General features: G+C 42.7%; 1 protein-coding gene across 26 annotated transcripts in view; it reads left to right on the top strand.

Annotated features, from left to right (window-relative positions):
* The window catches only part of LOC110505192 (protein diaphanous homolog 2), a 650,263-nt gene that overhangs the window by 196,633 nt on the left and 431,938 nt on the right, over positions 1-21,692 (top strand). For 14 of the 26 annotated variants that reach the window (XM_021584240.3, XM_090219959.1, XM_090219969.1 and 11 more), the window contains 5 exons: positions 4,844-4,962; positions 6,022-6,086; positions 7,269-7,373; positions 12,444-12,512; positions 20,461-20,826. In XM_021584240.3, the coding sequence (XP_021439915.3) occupies positions 4,844-4,962; positions 6,022-6,086; positions 7,269-7,373; positions 12,444-12,512; positions 20,461-20,826 (724 nt within the window). The remainder of the gene's footprint in view (positions 1-4,843; positions 4,963-6,021; positions 6,087-7,268; positions 7,374-12,443; positions 12,513-20,460; positions 20,827-21,692) is intronic. The other 12 variants (XM_090219966.1, XM_090219963.1, XM_090219967.1 and 9 more) reach the window with 1 other exon arrangement.

Here is a 21,692-nt window from a genome sequence, read left to right as displayed (position 1 = left end):
GGTATGCTTGTAATTGTTAAGGACTGGGGACTTTTTCAAGATAAAACATTTACTAAATGGAGCTAAGCACTGGCAACATCCTAGAAGAAAACCTGCTTCAGTCTGCTTTCCACCAGAGACTGGGAGATGAATTCACCTTTCAGCAGGACAACAACCTAAAACACAAGGCCATATCTACATGGAAGTTCCTTATCAAGAAGACAGTGAATGTTTCTGAGTGGCCTAGTTACAGTTTTGACTTAAATCTACTTGAAAATCTATGGCAAGACCTGCAAATGGTTGTCTAGCAATGATCAAAAACCAATTTGACAGAGCATGAAGAATTTAGAATATAATAATGGCCAACATTTGTGGCTTATTTTATTTTCAGTAATTAATCTGTGAGTGCCATGCTTAACAAATGGGAGCAATTCAAACCCCTGGTAAATATAGAGCAATCTCCTCTTTTGGAGAGGAGCGATATGGGGATTACACTGGTCTTGTGGAGCAGGGGGTTGGGAGGGGAGCTTGTGCTGGTGCTAGAAGCCAAATAGAGGGGGAAGGTGACAGAGTGAAAGATGGAAGGACTGGTGCTGGGGACGTACAGTGCTTTCATAAAGTATTAACACCCCTTGACTTTTCCCACATGATGTTGTTACAAAGTTGGATAACAATTGATTTAATTGTAAAAAAAAAAAAAAAATGTCAACGATCTAAACAGAATACTGTGTCAAAGTGGAAGAAATCCTTTATTTTGTATTTCTTTTAAATGTAATTTATGGAAAGTAAAATACTAATGTATCTTGATTATATAAGAATTCAACCCCCTGAATCAATACATGTTAGACTCACATTTGGCAGTGATTACAGCCCTTTGTATTCAGGGCCGTGACTTATTGAAAACAGGATGCATGTTTTGGAATAATTTTTTGGGGGCTTCCTTCTTTTCACTCTGTAATTTATGTTAGTATTGTGGAGTAACTACAATGTTGTTGATCCATCCTCAGTTATCTCCTATCCAATGTTCCCTCTAAACTGCGCACGTTCACAGGCGCACAGTATCCCGAGACTACTGTGCAGTTCCCCGGGACTGTCTTGTAGAATAAATATCAGCCCACAGAGAGAAGCACGAGATTGAACTTCACTCAACTTTCTAGAGTTTTCCCTGTTAGTTAACACTATCAACTTTTCCCTTTCCTGTGGCAACTGTGATAGAATCAACGCAATATTAGCTACTTTCAATGCAACATACCGAAACAAAACGAAGTATACAAGACTTAGTATGAAAAACTAACTTTGCAAGATATTTTAGGCAGAACGCATCGGAATAGGATTCTATTGCATTGACATACATGACCCAGCCCGTACTCTACACAGACTGACCGGTGTGTCATAAAAAATCTGAGCTGCAGTAGCCCTATAGGCACATATACCATTGCCATATATGGATCTGTGCCATTTACTTTGAACTGGACTGTTTACAGCATGAGCGGTTTTGAGTAGATGCCCTTGTTTTGAGATCAAAGCGAGAGCTGTATGTAGACACGTGTGCACATTTTGTTCACATCATTTTCTAGTTAGTAAGTTATTAGCCCAGTTAAAGATAATTTGTAGTCAGCAATAGGGGAGTGATTGCTTCCTACAAGAGCAGAAAACGTGTGCATTTGAAAAGCTAGTAAGGTAAAGTGCTTTTTTTGTATTTAAAGGGGAGTGTTGTATTTTGAGACAGGCTTGAATAAGCTAAGTAACCAACAGGCAGAGGGTAGCATAATTTGTCTGATTCTCTGTAATAATGGTATGGGAATAATAATGCATTTTATTTTGTAAAGTGGTTTCTTGCATCAAACAGCACAACAACATTTTCAGTCACCTTGTCTGAAGGACAAGTGGATAAACAGGTTAATTTCAAGCCCTGAATGTTTCCGCTCTGCAGGCCTGAAATTTGAGGGAACATTGCTCCTATCACAGCCGTCGTTTAAAAACCATTGGCCTCATTGTGAAATGCCTGAAAGGTTTCATTCCGACTTCCTTCCTCTCTGGCAACTGTAAGCCATGTTGTCACTTGGCGCCTGTATCGTTGTAGTGATTGGTTGTATTGATACACCATCCAAAGTGTAATTAATAACTACACCATGCTTCATTGTGTTACCCATCTACCAATGTGTGTCCTTCTTTGCGAGAAAGAGATATTCAATGTATGCATTTAAAATGTTTACCTATCTACCAATAGTTGTCTTCTTTGTGAGGTATTGTAAAACCTCCCTGGTCTTTGTGGTTGAATCTGTGCTTGAACTTCACTGCCAGACTAAGGGACCTTACTGATAATTGTATGTGTGGGGTACAGAGATGAAGTAGTCATTCAAAAATCATGTTAAACACTATTATTGCACACAGAGTCCATGCAACTTAGTATGTGACTTGTATTATGTGACATTTTTACTCCCAAACTTATTTAGGCTTACCATAACAAAAGGGTTGAATACTTTTTGACTCAATACATTTCAGCTTTTCATTTTGTAAACATTTCTAAAACATAATTCTACTTTGACATTACGGGGTGCTGTGTGTAGATCAGTGGCACAAAATCTCAATTCAATCCATTTTAAAACACATTTGTAACACAACAAAATGTGGGGTGTGAATACTTTCTGAAGGCACTGTATGTTGACTTCTGGTGCCCTGCCCTGTCCAGGCTCTGGTAGGGCTTGACAGTTCTGGGTCACTCGCTCGCTGTTTCCCTTCCCCAGTTATCTCAGTGGCGGTGGCAGGGAGGAGCGGGGGATGCCGGGAAAATAGGGCAGCTTATTGAGATAATAATGTGGTCTACATCGGTGACAGTCGTAAGCCGGGTTAGCGCTAAGCCACACAGGGGCGACGTGTGCTCGCTCGTTATCATCACGAGTGGGCGAATCCAGTCGTTGGAACAAAACATTTGCCATTTCATGCTTACAAAAACGTTGTGCTTAATGGAAATCTGGTTTGACTTGTTTTGGTTCTTCTAATATCTGTTTACGTTATGATAAGGACTGCCCACATTTTAGAGGGAACCACCATTTGCTCCTTGTCATCACAAATAAAGCCCCACATATAATGCATATAGTATAAGCAGAAATTAGATCATGTCAATTGTTTGTCAATATGCACTCGCACGTGTTTCCCCATTCATATTCAGAGCTCTGCACTTTTGTTTTTTTGACGTGATCTCTCTGAAATTAAATGCATCCCAACAAATCCAGCCTATCTAGTTCATAAAGAGGCCTCCGCTCAGAGGAATTTGTCTATTTGAGCCACATCAATGCTCTTACCCCCTGCTCTCCTTTCCAAAAGAAGTAGAAAAAGAGCAGGACTTTGAAACAAGCTTTGATTTTCTTATCTGCATCATAGCCATGTTATGATATCAGCCCTCTGAGCCTCCCCACCACTCACCCTGAGTATCAGTGAGAAGCATTGCGTCCGACGACAGAAGCCAAGAGGAAATTAGAGCACAGCAAATCTGCCGTCCACAGATTGCTGGCACTCCTAATATAGGCGTCCCTCAGATCTTTCTGTGTGGGAGGAAAACATATTAGGGTACATGAGGACCGGCTGGCAGCTGTGCCTAACCTCCTTCACCCACAGTGTGATTATGAGGCTTCTCACATAGCCACAGTACAAAATGACTCTCTCTGTCTCTGTGTGTGCGTATATGAGCGGTTCCAGTTCTCCATTGACACTGCTTTTTAGTCCAGGACTAGGCTTAATTTATCTGAGAAACTTCCCCATATAGTCTATGCACATGTTTTTTAAACAGTGTTTAAACAGTAGTTCACCGGCTGTCACTCAGTCAACATCACTTTAATTAAGCAAACTCCAGATAGTTGTCCAATGAAGTTACAACTATCTGAAGTGTAGGTTATACTTCTACATTCACATATTTTTTGTTTCACACCGATCATTGCTTTCCATGCAGTTCCATACTGCCCTGAGGAAGTAATCCTAATCAAATAAGTTGGCATAGGCATCATAAAGTAAGTGTGCTATGACTGGCAACAACTTCTCGTAACCTGGAAAGATCCACATTCATTTTGTGAATCCCGGATTTAACTAGCATTGACCGGGAGCAAGTGATAAATTATCCATGTACCTCGAGTGTGGATTTTTGAGCCGGGCGATAGTTCCTCGGAAACGATCCCTAATCATTAAAATGCAGTCTCCGTGTGCTCGGGGGGAGAGGAGATGAGACATTTCTGGTGGGAAAATTGCATTTCTGCTGGCACCATTCAAGGTCATGCTTGGAACCTAATTATTTGCCACTACGGGGCTCAGCTTAAGTTGACATTGTATTTGCTAAATGTCACTCGCAATTAAAGTTGATAATATAACTGGGGAAAGGTCACACGCCAACCTGTGTGGTGTGAACATGAGCCCCGGCTGACGATACCCCCTCGCTATGTCACCCTCCCAAAACACGCAGACATGTTTTCCATGCCATTGTGCCTTTAATTAGACACATTACACTGATTAGATTAGCATTTTTGGTTTATGAGCGCCCTTAATTGGCAAAGATGATTGCAAATTAGGCGAGCGGGCATCGTGACGGTTGGCCGCACTCCCCGTTTGTCACCTTGAATGGACGCGAGCCAAACCTCTCCGAGTTCCACACCACCGAGATTAATTTAGTGATTTCAAGATCTGCGCAAAAGCAAGTGATCAAATTTGATTTAATGTTTTTTTTCAACTGTGAAACCTTTTCGATCTGGCATTCTGTGACCTCTAGGTTGACTAAGGGGATAATTTGTGGAGAATTAGGGCTGTGTAAGTTTGTCATTCTCCTGTTCTTGGTGTGTATGCTAACTGTGTTGTGCTTGGCTCCCTGCTCTCTCAGGCCCCAGTACTACAAGGTGATAGAGGAATGTGTCTCACAGGTGGTCCTCCATCGCAGTGGGATGGACCCAGACTTCGGATACAGGGAGAGATTGGATGTAGACTTCACCCACCTCATCGGTAAGTCTGCCAGATCTCTGTGCTTCCTCTGACATTAAGAAGGGTGAATTTGCACCCAAGTAGGTAACCATTATACACTTATGTCATTATGAACACATTTTAAATCGTTTTTTGTTGGTTTCTGCTTTTGCCTCCTAGGTCGCCCTCACCTACATATTGTACAGACAGAAAGAAAATTAGAGTTTAAATCACTATCTGTTTTTTTTATGCTAGTCTTGTTGATTCAGTATAAATTACATTTTGTCTTCAAGTCTGTCTAAATCATCCTCTGACATATTTTTCCGCGGACACGGTGGGGGATGTCGCTATATTCCGTTGCCATTCTATTATTATCTCCCCCCCCCCGAGAGCCTACCCAGAAACACCTGCAGCTGCTTGACATATATAAGATAAGGTAGTCTGATTATGCATACATAATACATTATCTGTTAGGTGTGACTGTGGCACATCATGTCTCATCATAAGCTCATGGAGATTTCACAAGGTTTTCACTCTGCTGAAGACATTCATCAGCAGCTTTCCAGGAATCATAGAGGAAACCATGTCTGTTTGCCCTAAATTAGATATGCAATCATTCATTGTCTTCAAATAGAGACAATATCATGAAATAACTGAGATCTCCTTTCTTTTTTTTTGTTATTGTCACTAACAGTTCTGTGACTTGCCAACAAAGGCTCATTAAAAGTTTCCAAGCCCATCCATGAAAAACATATTAATGTTAGATTTTCTAACTTTTTTTCTATCGCTGTGCTTTAATGAGTTGAAAACAAATGTTTCGGGGCTTGGTTTTTTTAAATGAAGGTCAGCAAACCTGCCGAACAGAATACAAATTCCCAGGGGGGATATGTGGAAAAGAAGGAGATGACAGGTTCTTCACTCATTACCTCTATTTCCTTTCTCTTTCTCTCTCTCTCTCTCTCTCGCCGTTGTAATATTCACTTTACGTTTGATTTGGAGTCTTAAATCGGATGTTAACAATGTACAGTATAATTGAGAGAATCAGAGTCACTTCATGGTTGCTTACTGTCGTCACTGCTGTCGGCCCCTTTTGTCTTACAGATCAGTGCGTGGATAAAGCCAAAGTGGATGAGAGCGATCTGAAGGCTGCTGAGTTCTCCAAGAAGGTGAAGTATAATGCATCAACCTCTCAATGCCATTGGTATGCCACCACCACACTCCCATCAGAAACGTTTTTCCACCTAGAGCTCCCAGACAAGCTATTGATTTCTGGGCCCTGATCAATAGCTGGCAACAGAAGTACATGATCTGTCTCAGTTTTGCAAGGATCAATTCCGATGCTCCAACATATAAACGTGTTTGTGTCCGCGACGGGGTGCGAGTTACGATATGTACAGATACTGTTCAGAACCCTTTATGGACATGTCATTGCAATAGGTGCAATAGGGGCCTTCAAATAACCAGTTTTCTCATGTATTAACTTATTACTTTAGGTCATTTTGTGCATCAAAGACACACCGGAGAGGAAACGGTTCAGCAAACTCTCTGAGATGTGTTTTATGAGTTACGTTTTAGAATAAAAGCTACAGTGTTTAGGGAAGAATGGAGTCTCCTCTCATCCACTCAGCCCAATGTGATAGCATACCTTCTGATGCTTTTAAATACTTTAGAACTGGGTTGCAGTACTTTATTAAGCGTCCACATTCATCTTCAAAGGAAGGACAAATGTACTTTATTCCAATGTAATGATAGACAGTACATTTAATCAGTTGACACTGTGAGAGTCATTGGTCCATCCAACAGAATCCTCCAGAAGTGTTGTGACTCAGACCATTATGTCTGATTAAAGGCAGGGTAGAGTTTGGTACTCAAGGTACTCCTCTCTAAAGGCTTGGTCAAGTATCACCAGCCAGCAGATGCCTCCACTCCCCACATCATCCCTGCCTCTGTGTGGTGGGGGACAATTCATTTGTTTAGCAGATGCTCTTATCCAGAGTGACTTACAGTAGTGAGTGCATACATTTGTGTACATCTGAGGCGTCCTGGAATGCGAGCAGTGACCGCTCCTGTGGTGACAGAGAAAACATTGTCCTGACACTGGTTACTTTCCCACAAAGGTTAGGTCCATCACCAACACATGAAAGCCAGACCCAAAACACAGACAGAAGACGACGGGGTAGAGGGCCACCAGAGGCCTATGAATAGAGATGGGGGACAAGTGCATGCGAGGCTGTGTTTTTTTGTGTGTGTTGACATGCCCCGCAGTAGGCCGTTCTCTTGAGACACCCTGGCCCTAACCAGAGAGTGTGTGTGTCTGTGTGTGTTTGTGCTGTGTTGAATTGTTGCAGTTCGATGAGGAGTTCAGCGCTCGGCAGGATGCCCAGGCCGAGTCCCAGAAGAAGGAGGAGAAAATCAAAGAGCTGGAAGGGCAGATCTGCAACCTGAAGACCCAGGTAATGACAACAGAGGAGAGGGGGGGGGCATGCACACCCACAACCCCAAACTGCAGTCTGAAGCCACATGCTCTCCATAGAGGTTTTGTACAAACCCAGTATTGACAAGAGAATGGGAAATAATGGAAACACTAAACCAAGATTGGGGCTAGCATCTAACATTGATCACATCATATGAAAGAAGGCATTTAGTTGTTTCTCCAAAGCATGATGGTCCAAGTTAATCCGGTTGTGAGGAAAATGACTTTTACTAATTTGGTCAAATTGAAACCTTTCTACCCCAATCACGGATGCGAGACTCCTTCTAAGTGGGTATTTTTCAGCCATGTGGGAGTGTTTGATTCAATAAAGGGTCAATCTCCTTTTTAAAATCTTGCATTCGATATTGGGTGAATTGCTCCATGGGAGCCTGTTCCATGCAATTGTATCATCAAAGAGATGGATTGCATTTATTCTCTGGCCTTGGCATCCCTGTCTCTTCCAAACAAAACCCCTCAAACCTGAGCATAGAAAATTACTGCTATTTCCTCCTTAACCCAATTTTAAACACTTCAGTGCTGCCTTGAGACGAAAGGGCAGTTTACTTCCCTGCTTACCGGATTTAATATAAACCAATGCTGAAAGATGGCATGGCATCCAGTATCCGAGATTGTTTTTCTCCAAACTAAATTCTGTTGCAGTTGCAAATGTCCACGCTCCCCCATCCCATCGCTTTTCCGCACCTGCACATTTAGCCCTGTCACGCATCGCCGGGACTTTTCCCAAAGACAAGTCGCTATCATTAAGATCCCTGGCAGCCTCAACGACCATTTATTCTCATTTAGGTGCAGCGCGCGGCTTGGCCTTCTTCCTGGCCAGGCCAAGGCTAAGTTCCTTTTCTTTCTTCCCCCGATTGCACTTCATTTGTGTGCAGTCCTCACTCCCCCACTTCATCTGCCTGAGTGCCATGTCGACACTCGTTACCTGCTCTCTCGGCCAAACTCGTTCATCATTCGCTCAGCGCCCCAACGACTGCCCACCCGCCTCCTGCACATATTCATGAGGCCGCCACGGTGGCTGGGGCTCCTCCGCACCTCCTCCCCCTCTCATCACTTTCTATCATCCCTTCTTTTTCTTTGCTCTTTATCACTGCCTTTCTATCTTCCTCTCTATCTTTCTCTTTCTCCTGCTCTCTCTCTGCATCAGGCAGCGTCAGACTCTGCTTACCTGCTTTCCCTGAGTGCTGCTTTTTATGTACTCTTTTTCTAGGCTTTTCCCCCCCAACCCCACCCCCTAACAGGCCCCCAGTCTTTTGAAGCCAGTCTGTTTGTGGTGCATTAACAGGTAGTGTAGCAGAGTGAAGCCCCCGAGAGTCAGCTCCTTCTCTTCCTGCCGTCTGTGAACGCTCCTTCAAATGCCTCGGTGCTGCTGGAGCTTTGCACATCAACAGACATCTGCCTCAGCAGGGAAACATCTAATGCGCTCAGTGAGAGCTCCCATGAATATGGCTACACGTTCTTCAAGTAACATCCCGTGGGTGTGTTGGCACGGTCTAAAAAGGGGGGCGATGTTAACATGTATGTTGTCACACACTGCATGGCAGGAATGCGCTCATGGTCAAATTGGTTCCTTTATTAAATGTGTTTCATAAGGTCGTTTTCCCGAAGGGTTTCTCCTATTGCACTGGAGGCACGTAGAGGGACAGAAAGAGAGAGACCCGTGCCTTTTGAGTAGGAGGTAGGAGGTTGCTCAGTAGGGAAGCTCTTGCTAAGAACAGACACACGTCGTTAATTTGATCTCTTCAGGCATAGTACATGTGTCATAGCTCTCAATATGTCCACGGCTTCCTGACACATTATTTTGTTTATCTCACAACACGTTATCAGGAGGTACACATTTTGTAATCACAGCAAAACTTTGGTTGCGGTGTGGAAATCTTGCAATGCAGCACAATTGAAAAGGAAAATGTAGGCGCTAGCAAGATACTCCCATTTTAATAAGACAATTATTTAAATTATAAAGTGTGTCCTTCTTGATGATGTAGCCTACACAAAGACTAGACATACAGGCCTTTTTCTTCCTTTGAAAACTTAGTTTATAGTCGACCTGTTTAAAAGGGTTGAAACTGCAACAGCCGAAGGACTAAAGCCTTTGTATTATGCAACCTAATCCACCTCTGACACGGTGTTGTACAAAGCCATTATCTTCCGGAGCGATGCACCTCTAAATCCATGCAAAGACACACTACACTCAGATTCTTCATCAAAGCTGCTGTGGTGGTGCATCTGCCATTTTATTGAATATGAATGAAGTTGGAACGCTGTTCACATCTCGTCGACAGAGCTCTTCATGGAAATAAAAGCACACGCGTCTCACTCTATCTCCTAGCCCCTACGACTTCACCTTGTCTGTGAACCGACACATTTAATGAGAGTCTGTCTCAGGGAACTTTCACATTGCAACAAGCAGACCCCTTTTGATGTCTGTTTGATTATCCCCCGCGATCCGATCGAGCACAGGAATGGCCTGTAAACATTGACAAAATGGAATGAAAACACAACAAATGGAATTAATCCACCTTCCAACCCGTACGAACCCACCTCTGCTCAGAGAGAGCGGGGGAGGTGTTTGTAGAATTGGATAAGGGTGAGAGAAATCATTTAGAGGTGTGGTAGGTACCTTGGACCTACCTGTGTCGTGCCATTATTGGGCTTACACAACCTGGCGGTCATGTAGCTGAACCAGCATGGTTAGGAAAAGGTTGGAAGGCGTAGCAGACTACTCTCTGGCTCTGCCAGTCTACCAGCTGTTTCTCTGGCTATTACATCTTAAAACATATGTTTTTGTAAATTCTTTCAATACCTTATGTTTAATACATGTGTATTGTGTACTATATTGTACTCGTGTAATGTACTTAAGCTACATCAATCATAGCTGAAGAGTCTAAGCTATGCTTGTGAGGTTTAACTTTGTCTTTTGTTAAGACACGACATGCCATCCACTTTCCCTTGGGATATGGTCTTTAAAATATAGCTCCTCTGTACATGAGTGTTTTGTGTACTGTACTAGTGTAATGTACTTAAATTCCATCCATCGCAGCTGAAGTCTAAGCTAGGCTTGAACTGTTAAAGTTCATGTTTTGTTAAGACACTGTATGCCATCCACATTCCTCAGGGGATATGGTCTTTAAAATAGAGATTGTCTATGGCCTTGAACTCTCCATGGTCCATAGTTAAGGATGGTGTATAAAATAAAAGTTCCCTATTCACCTTAAATTTTGCACTTTATGACCAAGTTCAAGAAATGGAAGTCCTTATTCGGTCTCCTTTATGGAAGTTTCTATCTCCTTTTCCATTATACATGTTAAATATTTAATACTCCTCAGTGCACAGTAAAGGCGAACTCTGTAAGAACAACTCCATATAAATATGTTTCACTACACGGTTGAGTATGTACCATCTACTCAACGGCTGTTGTTAAGATGTTAGAATGTGACTTTTGGCACATTTGGCACATTTCTAACACAGAGTCTTCGGGATAAAATACACACACACACACACACACAGTTGAAGTTGGAAGTTTACATACACCATAGCCAAATACATTTGAACTCAGTTTTTCCACAATTCCTGACATTTAATCCTAGTAAAAATTCCCTTTCTTAGGTCAGTTAGGATAACCACTTTATTTGAAGAACGTGAAATGTCAGAATAATTGTAGAGAGTGACTTATTTCAGCTTTTATTTCTTTCATCACATTCCCAGTGGGTCAGAAGTTTACATAGATTCAATTAGTATTTGGTAGCATAGCCTTTAAATTAACTAATAACTTATGCCATGTATTTTGTGAGGTACACCAGTCCCTCCTGCAGCAAAGCATCCCCACAACATGATGCTGCCACCCCCATGCTTCACGGTTGGGATGGTGTTCTTAGGCTTCCCCCTTTTTCCTCCAAACATAACTATGGTCATTATGGCCAAACAGTTCTATTTTTGTTTCATCAGACCAGTGGGCATTTCTCCAAAAAGTACGATCTTTGTCCCCATGTGCAGTTGCAAACCGTAGAGTGGCTTTTTTTATGGCGGTTTTGGAGCAGTGGCTTCTTCCTTGCTGAGTGGCCTTTCTATCGATATAGAACCCGTTTTTCTGTGGATATAGATACATTTGTACCTGTTTCCTCCAACATCTTCACAAGGTCCTTTGCTGTTGTTCTCTGGGATTGATTTGCAGTTTTCGCACCAAAATACGTTCATCTCTAGGAGACAGAACGCGTCTCGTTCCTGAGCGGTATGATGGCTGCGTGGTCCCATGGTGTTTATTCTTGCGTACTATTGTTTGTACAGATGAACGTGGTACCTTCAGACATTTGGATATTGCTCCCAAAGGATGAACCAGATTTGTGGAGGTCCAACATTTTTGAATCTGAGGTCTTGACTGATTTATTTTTATTCTGACCCACTGGAATGGTGATTAAGTGAAATAATATGTCTCTTAACAATACTTTTGTGGAGTGGTTGAAAAACTAGTTTTAATGACTCCAACCTAACTGAATGAGATGGAAAAGTGGTGAATGGGATTTGCTAGAACATATTTCAACATAGCGTTCCAAAGGGATTGAATGGATTTTGAGGATACAAATACTTGTCAACCACTGTGTTATCATATAAATGGCTGTTTCATCTATGCTTTGTAGATGACTAGGTTTTTTCATCTAATATCCAGTACAACTTTATGGGATGGTGACATTTTAATGCTGTAAAATATTTGCTTGTTTGAGGATATTAAATAAATGTGAACTTGGTATACCATCTGACAGGTAGTACAGACAGACAGACATACAGACAGACAGACAGACAGACAGTACTAATTTCATCATAACCATGTTTTAACTGTATCAGGGAATATCTCTATAACTTACCCCTCTGCTTGAGCTTTTTCTGTGTTTGATGTTAGCCTCTGTTCTCTGTTAACAAAAGTACTGTTGTTCCTTTTATCTGTCTAGCTAACCACCCTCTCTCTGTCCCTCTGTTGCTCTCTGTGTCTGTGCGTGTGTCTGTGTGTCCTTTGTGTCTGTGTTTGCCGTCTGTCCAGTTAACTAGCGAGACAAACAAGCTCAAAGAGGCTCAGAAACTCATCAGTGAAGCTGTGAGCAAGGTGCAGGTGGGTGATCCCTTTGCATCCGGGTCCCTCCCTTCCCTTTTTCTTTCTGTTATTAACATGATTGACCGGTATTGCCTGGACATTGAGAAACCTAATCTTCAACCAGAAACTCAATCAACTCACCCTCCAAGTCAAGTATGATGTTTGCTCTGAACTTTACATATGATTGATGTTTGATAATTATGCAGTGATCTACATTATTCTTACTTTGAAAACACAGAATATGATAATAGGGCCACACTCTTGGTCTGTAATTGGAGAAGGAAGTTTGGAGATTGCGCTGAGGTTTAATTTTCTTGCATAATTTCTTGCATCAAAAAATTGTATTATATGAATCTGGGAGATGCACTTGAAACCTCTCAACTGAGGTGTTCCATAAAATATAATCAAATGTGGACATTTGAATGTTGTGATGTAATTCTCCCCAGTAAACACTTTATAATTGAATATATGCTTTGCTCATTAGTGCCAAAATTGGGGGAAGGTTTAATTGCATAATAGTCCAAGTTAATTACCCACCCGTCCGACCTCGTCCCCCCCGTCGAGTTCTAGAAGCTTTGGATTCCTCAATGAACGGATTAGATTTCATATCACTCCACTCTCCTACAATAGTCGGAGCCCCAGATGAGCCTAGCAAGACGGATAGCCGCCAGGAAGCAATTAGGAGGCATTGCTCACCCCTCCTCAGCTCTCTCTGACTCACATCTAGCCATGATCAGTGACCAGGCTGGAGCTGCCAAGACCCAGCCTAAAAACAGCACCATTGGTCTATAAACAGCCTCTTATGCTGAACAAAATATAAATGCAACATGCAAAGTGTTGGTCCCATGTTTCATGAGGTGAAATAAAAGATCCTATACTCACAAAAAGCTTAATTGTCGGAAATGTTGTGTACACATTTGGTTACGTCCCTGTTTGTGAGCATTTCTCCTTTGCCAAGATAATCCATCAACCTGACAGTTGTGGCATATCAATAATCTGATTAACCAGCATGATCATTACACAAGTGCCCCTTGTGCTGGGGACAATAAAAGGCAACTCTAAAATATGCAGTTTTGTCACATAACACAATGCCACAGATGTGCACAATTGGCATGCTGACTTCAGGAATGGCCACCAGAGCTGTTGCCGGATAATTGAATGTTAATTTCTCTACCATAAGCCACCTCCAACATTGTTTTAGAGAATTTGGTAGTACATCCAACCGGCTCACAACCGCAGACCACGTGTAACCATGCAAGCCCAGGACCTCCACATCCGGCTTGTTCACCTGCGGGATCGTCGGAGACTAGCCACCCTGACAGCTGATGAAACTGTGTGTTTGAACAACTGAATAATTTCTGCACAATCTGTCAGTAACCGTTTCAGGGAAGCTTATCTGCATTCTAGTCATCCTGACCAGGGTCTTGACCTGACTGCAGTTTGGCGTCGTTACTAACTTCAATGGGCAAATGCTCACCTTCGATGGCCACTGGCACGCTGGAGAAGGGTGCTCTTAACCTGTCTACGATACTGGTTCCCAATTGGGGATCAACCCTCCCACGTTCAGCTGAAACGGTGGCGCATGGAACGCAAAAATATTCTTAAAAATATTTAACCTCCACACATTAACAAGTCCAATAGCTCAAATGAAAGATAAACACCTTGTTCATCTAGCCAGCAAGTCAGATTTCTAAAATGTTTTACGGCGAAAACATAGCACATATATATGTAAAACCACCACCAGACACAGCTCATTTCAATAGCCAAAACATGCAATCAACAAACGCAGGATTAAAAAATAAATCGCTCACTAACCTTTTGAAAATCTTCATCAGATGACAGTAATATGACATATTACACAGTACATATTTTTTTTTTTCAATAATATGCCATTTATATCCATAAATGTCCATTTACAGTGAGTTCACCTTCAGAAATTACTCAAAAATGCCCGCAGGAAATCTATGTAGCGCGGCAAGATAACGTAAATAGACATCATAAACTTTGACTAAATATACATGTTCTACATATAGTTAGAAAGATACACTGCTTCTTTATGCAACCGCTGTGTTAGATTTATTTTTAACGTTACAGAAATCGCACACTATTCCATATGCTGAGACAGCGCTCAGTTCCAAGCTACATTTCCACGTAATGTTGGAGTCAACAGAAACACAGATTTAAGCATAAATATTCCCTTACCTTCGATGGTCTTCGTTCAGAATGTTCTGGAAGGCTTCATACTTACCCAATACATCGTTTGGTTTCAAGTCTTGCGTCTTTGTATTAGCTACTGCTAATAACATCAGCTGAAATGCACCCAAAACGTCCTCTGGTCCGGAAAAGTTGCGCATCAAAACTTCAAAATTACACATTATATGTCGACTAAACAGGTCAAACTAAGTGCAGAAGCAAGCTTTATGATGTTTTAGACACGCAAAACAAACTTCAATTCAATCGGCCATCGTCTGCCCTTCTCTTGAGTGCTGGAACAAAGGAATGGCTGGGACCAATTCGCGCCCATACGCACAGCCTATTCTCTCGTGGCACGCACTAATTTCACTCCCATAGGGTCAATTCTTTTGATTTGAACGATTCAAAGCTCTAATGAAAGAGGACATCTAGCGGAAGAGATAGAAAGTGTCCCCAGAATCATAACTGGTTGGGAAGGGTGGGGGCCATGACGTCAAAGTTGCTCCAACTTTCATGGCCACAAAAACTAGTTTGGAAGAATGCCTGCCCTGTGAGTTCTGCTATACTTACAGACATAATTCCAACGGTTTTAGAATCTTTAGAGTGTTTTCTATCCAATAATAATTTTTATTTGCATATATTAGACATTTTTGACAGATTTTTTTTCCAGTTTACTAGGGGTACCCAATCTCTCCAAAGGGGGCATATGTCTGCCATATCCTTAACAGGTTTTAACAGATGAACCCCAGGTTTCAACACTACCGGGCAGATGGCAGACAGCGTGTATAGGGTATTGTGGACAAGCGGTTTACTGATGTCAATGTTGTGAGCAGAGTGCCCCATGGTGGCATTGGGGTTATGGTATGGGCATGCATAAGCTACGGAAAACTAACCTAATTGCAATTTATCAATCACAATTTGAATGCACAGAGATACCGTGACGAGATCCTGAGGCCCATTGTCATGCCATTGATCCGCCACCATCATCTCATGTTTTAGCATGATAATGTACCCATGTCACAATCTGTACACAATTCCTGGAAGCTAAAAAATGTCCCAGTTCTTCCATGGCCTGCATACCCACCAGACGTCAACCATTGAGCATGTTTTGGGTGCTCTGGATAGACGTGTGTTCAAGTTCCCGACAATATCCAGCAACTTCACACAGCCATTGAAGAGGAGTGGGATAACATTCCACAGTGCACAATCAACAGCCTGATCAACTCTATGCAAAGGAGATGTGTTGCACTGCATGAGGCAAATGGTGGTCACACCAGACACTGACTGGTTTTCTGATCCACGCCCTACCTTTTTTTAAGTATCTGTGACCAACATATGCATATCTGTATTCCCAGTCATGTGAAATCCATATATTAGAGCCTAATGATTTTATTTAAATTTACTGGTTTCCTTATATGAACTGTAACTTTGAATTTGTTGCATGTTGCTTTTATATTTTTATTCAGTGAAACCAATAAAACCCAAACAAAGCTATGTTGCTAGGTAGAAGGTTCTGGAAGATGCTTGATGATATGATTTTATGGTGTAGGAAAGGAATGGTACACCAGTGATTTACCTGTGGGAGAAGGCGGAGGAGAGCGGAGAGATGATGGCGGCGGATCCCTCAGGCGCTGTCAAACGCTGGGTTGATTAGCATTCCGTAGATGAAGCTGGAGGGCCCAGAGCACGGCGGGACGAGAGAGAGAGGGAAAACAAGTGAGCGGGAGCAGCCAGAGCTAGGAGGCTCAGAGGGCTCCTGAATGCAGAAAAGACGGTGCTCTCATTTAGCAGCTAATTTGCTTTCATTCTTTCGTATTAATCTTAAAAGAGAAAATGGGCCACGACGGGCTCAGAGATTGACAGACCTATATGGGTGTCGATGGGTGTTGGGGCAGCCTGCTTCAAACGCTCCTCACCACTCTACACCTTTTTAATTTCCTACCTAATAAACTACCCACTGCTGGCATTGTGTAATCAAACACTTTGTAATTGTAATGCCTTTAAAAATGAGACTGGTCCCACATTACCCACATAATCGACGGAGTGGGGGGGGTAGCAAAATTGGTTTTTGGAAATGACGTTGTGGAAAAGCTGTGGGGCAAACTTTTGGAAAGAAAGACCGTTGTCTTCTAATAAATCCCAAAGGTCAAATCCTATCTACGCTATAGGCTGTCTAATTGCCCCCCTCCCCACCGCCTTTATCAATGATTATGTTTATGCTGTAAAGCACTATGATCGGGCAGACTTGTCAAGGGGCTGGCTGGTCTCTGTCTTATCAGTAATGGGTTTAATTTTGCCCCTGTCTACCGCCTAATAGCCTTCCTTTGTGAGACCCATCTTGTCGACTTCAAGATGGCAGAGGCAGCGTTTCTTATCTAGGAGTTAAACCGTGGCCAGACAATCCCCTGGGTTCTCCCCCAATGGTTAGATGTCGGCTGCATATACACTGTGTACACACACGCGTCAATAGGGAACGGAGTGCTCAAGTATGTGAGGATTCGATACAATACATTGTCTAGCCGCAGAACCCCACTGCAATAGATGCCGTTAGCATAGCATTAGCATCTTCATTAACAACTCCATTTCAGGTGGCTATATTTCTCTTAATACACTTAATCTATTAGCAAAATGCAGATATAACGGCGTCTGATTCAATTAAAAACATGAACTCAGACACGGAGCTCCTCTCATGTGAAGAAATGAGTGCGAATAGGGTTGATAATCTTTCCTTAAGTACACAGTAATCACAGAGGTCACCATAAATATGGGCATTCCTTTTTCCTTTTCTGCTTTGTGTAACACTTCACTTATTGAGTGGTGAAATGTAGCATTCATTAAGTCTTAATGACATAAAGAGTCATAATGCCCTAAAGAGTCAAGCTTATAGCGTCATACCCAAGAATACTTGAGGCTGTAACACTGCCAAAGGTTCTTCAACAAAGTACTGAGTAAAGAGTCTGAATACTTATGTTAATGGGATATTTTTATACATTTCTAAAAATGTGTCATTGTGGGGTATTGTGTGTAGATTGACAATCAAATTGAAATGTAATTATCCACTTTAGAATAAGGCTGTAATGTAACAAAAGTCAAGTGGTCTGAATTCTTTCCGAATGCACTGTATATACTCTAAGGGTGACCTCTGAAGGGGGTATTTAATAAATAAGGCATGCGGTATATGGCCAATATACTGTACCATGGCTAAGGGCTGTTCTTAGGCACGAGGATACAGCCTCGATGGCCACTGGATACAGCCCTTAGCCGTGTTATATTGGCCATATACCACAAACCCCTGAGGTGCCTTATTGCTAAACTGTTTACAACCGTAATTAGACAGTAAACATAAATGTTTTGTCAGACCGTATACCATTGCTTTCAGCCAATCAGCATTCAGGGTTCGAACCGCCCAGTTTATAATGGCTTTTTGCGGCCCACTACTAATTACTGGCAGCGTCCCCTGTAGAACATGTGTCAGCCAAAGTACAGCCTTTTCACACATCTGCCCTTTATTGTCTGTATCCTGCCCATGTAAGGGCATCCTCTGTGGGCTATGGGGTGCTTTAAACACACATCACACACACACTGAAACTCTCACACTCTCACACTCTGTACTGTACAGATATTGCACACTCACTGTGCACCATCCACACGCATGTCGCCACCAGCGTACTCAGCATGTATTAGAGCTTTACAGACTTCTAATGGGAAAGGTGACATACCTCCCTGCAACATTTACCTACAGCTCATTAGGTTCTTGTTTATGTATCTACATACAGTGGGGCAAAAAAGTATTTAGTCAGCCACCAATTGTGCAAGTTCTCCCACTTAAAAAGATGAGAGAGGCCTGTAATTTTCATCATAGGGTACACTTCAACTATGACAGACAAAATGAGGGAAAAAAATCCAGAAAATCACATTGTATGATTTTTAATGCATTTATTTGCAAATTATGGTGGAAAATAAGTATTTGGTCAATAACGAAAGTTTATCTCAAAACTTTGTCATTGCCAACACAGGGTATATAACAGAGGTCAAACGTTTTCTGTAAGTCTTCACAAGGTTTTCACACACTGTTGCTGGTATTTTGGCCCATTCCTCCATGTAGATCTCCTCTAGAGCAGTGATGTTTTGGGGCTGTTGCTGGGACAACACAGACTTTCAACTACCTCCAAAGATTTTCTATGGGGTTGAGATCTGGAGACTGGCTAGGCCACTCCAGGACCTTGAAATGCTTCTTACAAAGCCACTCCTTCGTTGCCCGGGCGGTGTGTTTGGGATCATTGTCATGCTGAAAGACCCAGCCACGTTTCATCTTCAATGCCCTTGCAGATGGAAGGAGGTTTTCACTCAAAATATCACGATACATGGCCCCATTCATTCTTTCCTTTACACGGATCAGTCGTCCTGGTCCCTTTGCAGAAAAACAGCCCCAAAGCATGATGTTTCCACCCCCATGCTTCACAGTAGGTATGGTGTTCTTTTGATGCAACTCAGCATTCTTTGTCCTCCAAACACGACGAGTTGAGTTTTTACCAAAAAGTTATATTTTGGTTTCATCTGACCATATGACATTCTCCCAATCTTCTTCTGGATCATCCAAATGCTCTCTAACAAACTTCAGACGGGCCTGGACATGTACTGGCTTAAGCAAGGGGACACTTCTGGCACTGCATGATTTGAGTCCCTGGCTGCGTAGTGTGTTACTGATGGTAGGCTTTGTTACTTTGGTCCCAGCTCTCTGCAGGTCATTCACTAGGTCCCCCCGTGTGGTTCTGGGATTTTTGCTCACCGTTCTTGTGATCGTTTTGACCCCACGGGTTGAGATCTTGCGTGGAGCCCCAGATCGAGGGAGATTATCAGTGGTCTTGTATGTCTTCCATTTCCTAATAATTGCTCCCACAGTTGATTTCTTAAAAACCAAGCTGCTTACCTTTTGCAGATGCAGTCTTCCCAGCCTGGTGCAGGTCTACAATTTTGTTTCTGGTGTCCTTTTACAGCTCTTTGGTCTTGGCCATAGTGGAGTTTGGAGTGTGACTGTTTGAGGTTGTGGATAGGTGTATTTTATACTGATAACAAGTTCAAACAGGCATTAATAAGGAGAAGTTACAGGTCTGTGAGAGCCAGAAATCTTGCTTGTTTGTAGGTGACCAAATACTTATTTTCGACCATAATTTGAAAATAAATTCATAAAAAATCCTACAATGTGATTTTCTGGATTTTTTTTTCTCATTTTGTTTGTCATAGTTGAAGTGTACCTATGATGAAAATTACAGGCCCCTCATCTTTTTAAGTGGGAGAACTTGCACAATTGTTGGCTGACTAAATACTTTTTTGCCCCACTGTATTTAATGTGTCTGGTAGTCTTAGGGAGCTGAGCGACCCACTTTCTCCAGTGTGAGGTGCTGGCCTCTGGCTGGCTGATAGTGCTCATTGCAAGGGACGATAGCACTTGGACGATAGTCCTCAAACATGCTTTTATCAACTCTCTTCACAAATATACACACACACGTGCGCAAGTGCAAAGAAGCACAAACACACATGCACACAGGATCAAGGCAATCATCTGTAATTGAAGTGAGTACGATAATGCCCATCCCTTTCCCCCCTAAATACTCCTACCTCCATCCTCACCCATCACCCAGGTGCATTAGCCGGACTAGTGTAATCCATGTAATGGTGGTAAAAGCTCTGGCCTCCAGGTCCCCGGGCTATGAGTGCTGGGATGACGGGAATGTTGTGTCCCGTCTCTAACATTGCTTTCCCGTCTTTTCAGATCACGGCCGGACCAACGGCGGCTGGGACAGGAGTCCCACCTTCACCTCTGCCGGGGGGGTTGGCACCTCCACCCCCTCCCCCGCCTCCGCCCCCACCAGGCGGCTGCCCTCCCCCTCCTCCCCCACCTCCGCCTCCTCCTGGCATGGCCAGCATGCCCCCTCCACCCCCACCCCCGCCACCTCCAGGAGGAGGGCCACCCCCTCCCCCTGGATGTGGACCCCCACCTCCTCCGCCCATCCCCGGGGCGCCGGGCATCCCTCCGCCTCCTATGATGGCCATGCCTGTCATCAAGCTGCCTTATGGACTGGAGGCCAAGAAGACCTACAAGCCTGAGGCCGTCATGAAGAGGGTCAACTGGTCCAAGGTACAGTAACACCTCCCCAACACGCGCACGCTTGTACGCGCACACACACACACACACACACACACACACACAATAAGCTCTGTCTAATTGATCCTGACTATCATCATCTACTCTCTTCCATTATGTGTACATTGAGTCCGGAAATGAATAAAACAAATCCACTCTTTAGTATTGTACCATTATAGACATGTACTGATTTTCCACAGAGACATCGAGTCCCGTCTTATGATGTGTAAATCATGAACGTGTTGGATTTGTGTTTGTTAAATCACTGTATACAGTTCTGAATATAAGCATCGTGCACAGAAAACAGGCCTTTCAGATGTTGCTGTAGGTACAAATCGAGAGAGTGCGCTCTATTCAACACTACCCTCGGTCTATTCATGCAAGCGTTCAGCCACAGGGCACGCTGCTCTGCACTCGGCACCCATTCAAAGAGATCCTCGCGCAAACAATTTCTGCTGCTCGAGTGTCCTTGCATTCACACACACTCTTAGCATTGAATAAAGACAATGTGTTTTGTAACATTCCGACAAATTTGAATACAATATCAATGGGGATCATTCTCTTCATTTGGGCTTTATCCTCCTCTGAGTTAATTTATCCATTGCCCTAAGGAATCTCGGAGTTGCAACCAGCATTAACAGACAAAAGGAAAAAAAAAATCTCCCTTTGACTGCAGATTGCTGTTGAAATCACACTGAATCGCATTATAGTTGTATAGCAAGGATGCACATCTTATAAGAGACATTAAGTTTTTCAAATTTTATGGTCATTTCACTTTTAGAAAACATATATTTAAAAAAACAAAAAAACAAGATTCAGTAAATTATCCAGCAACAGCATCAACCAGTTTCTGCAACTAT

The sequence above is a fragment of the Oncorhynchus mykiss genome, chromosome 25, assembly GCF_057628025.1.
Source record: "Oncorhynchus mykiss isolate SJ-2025 chromosome 25, ASM5762802v1, whole genome shotgun sequence".
Taxonomy (NCBI): Eukaryota; Metazoa; Chordata; class Actinopteri; order Salmoniformes; family Salmonidae; genus Oncorhynchus; species Oncorhynchus mykiss.
This window is presented reverse-complemented; position numbering and strand designations above follow the sequence as displayed.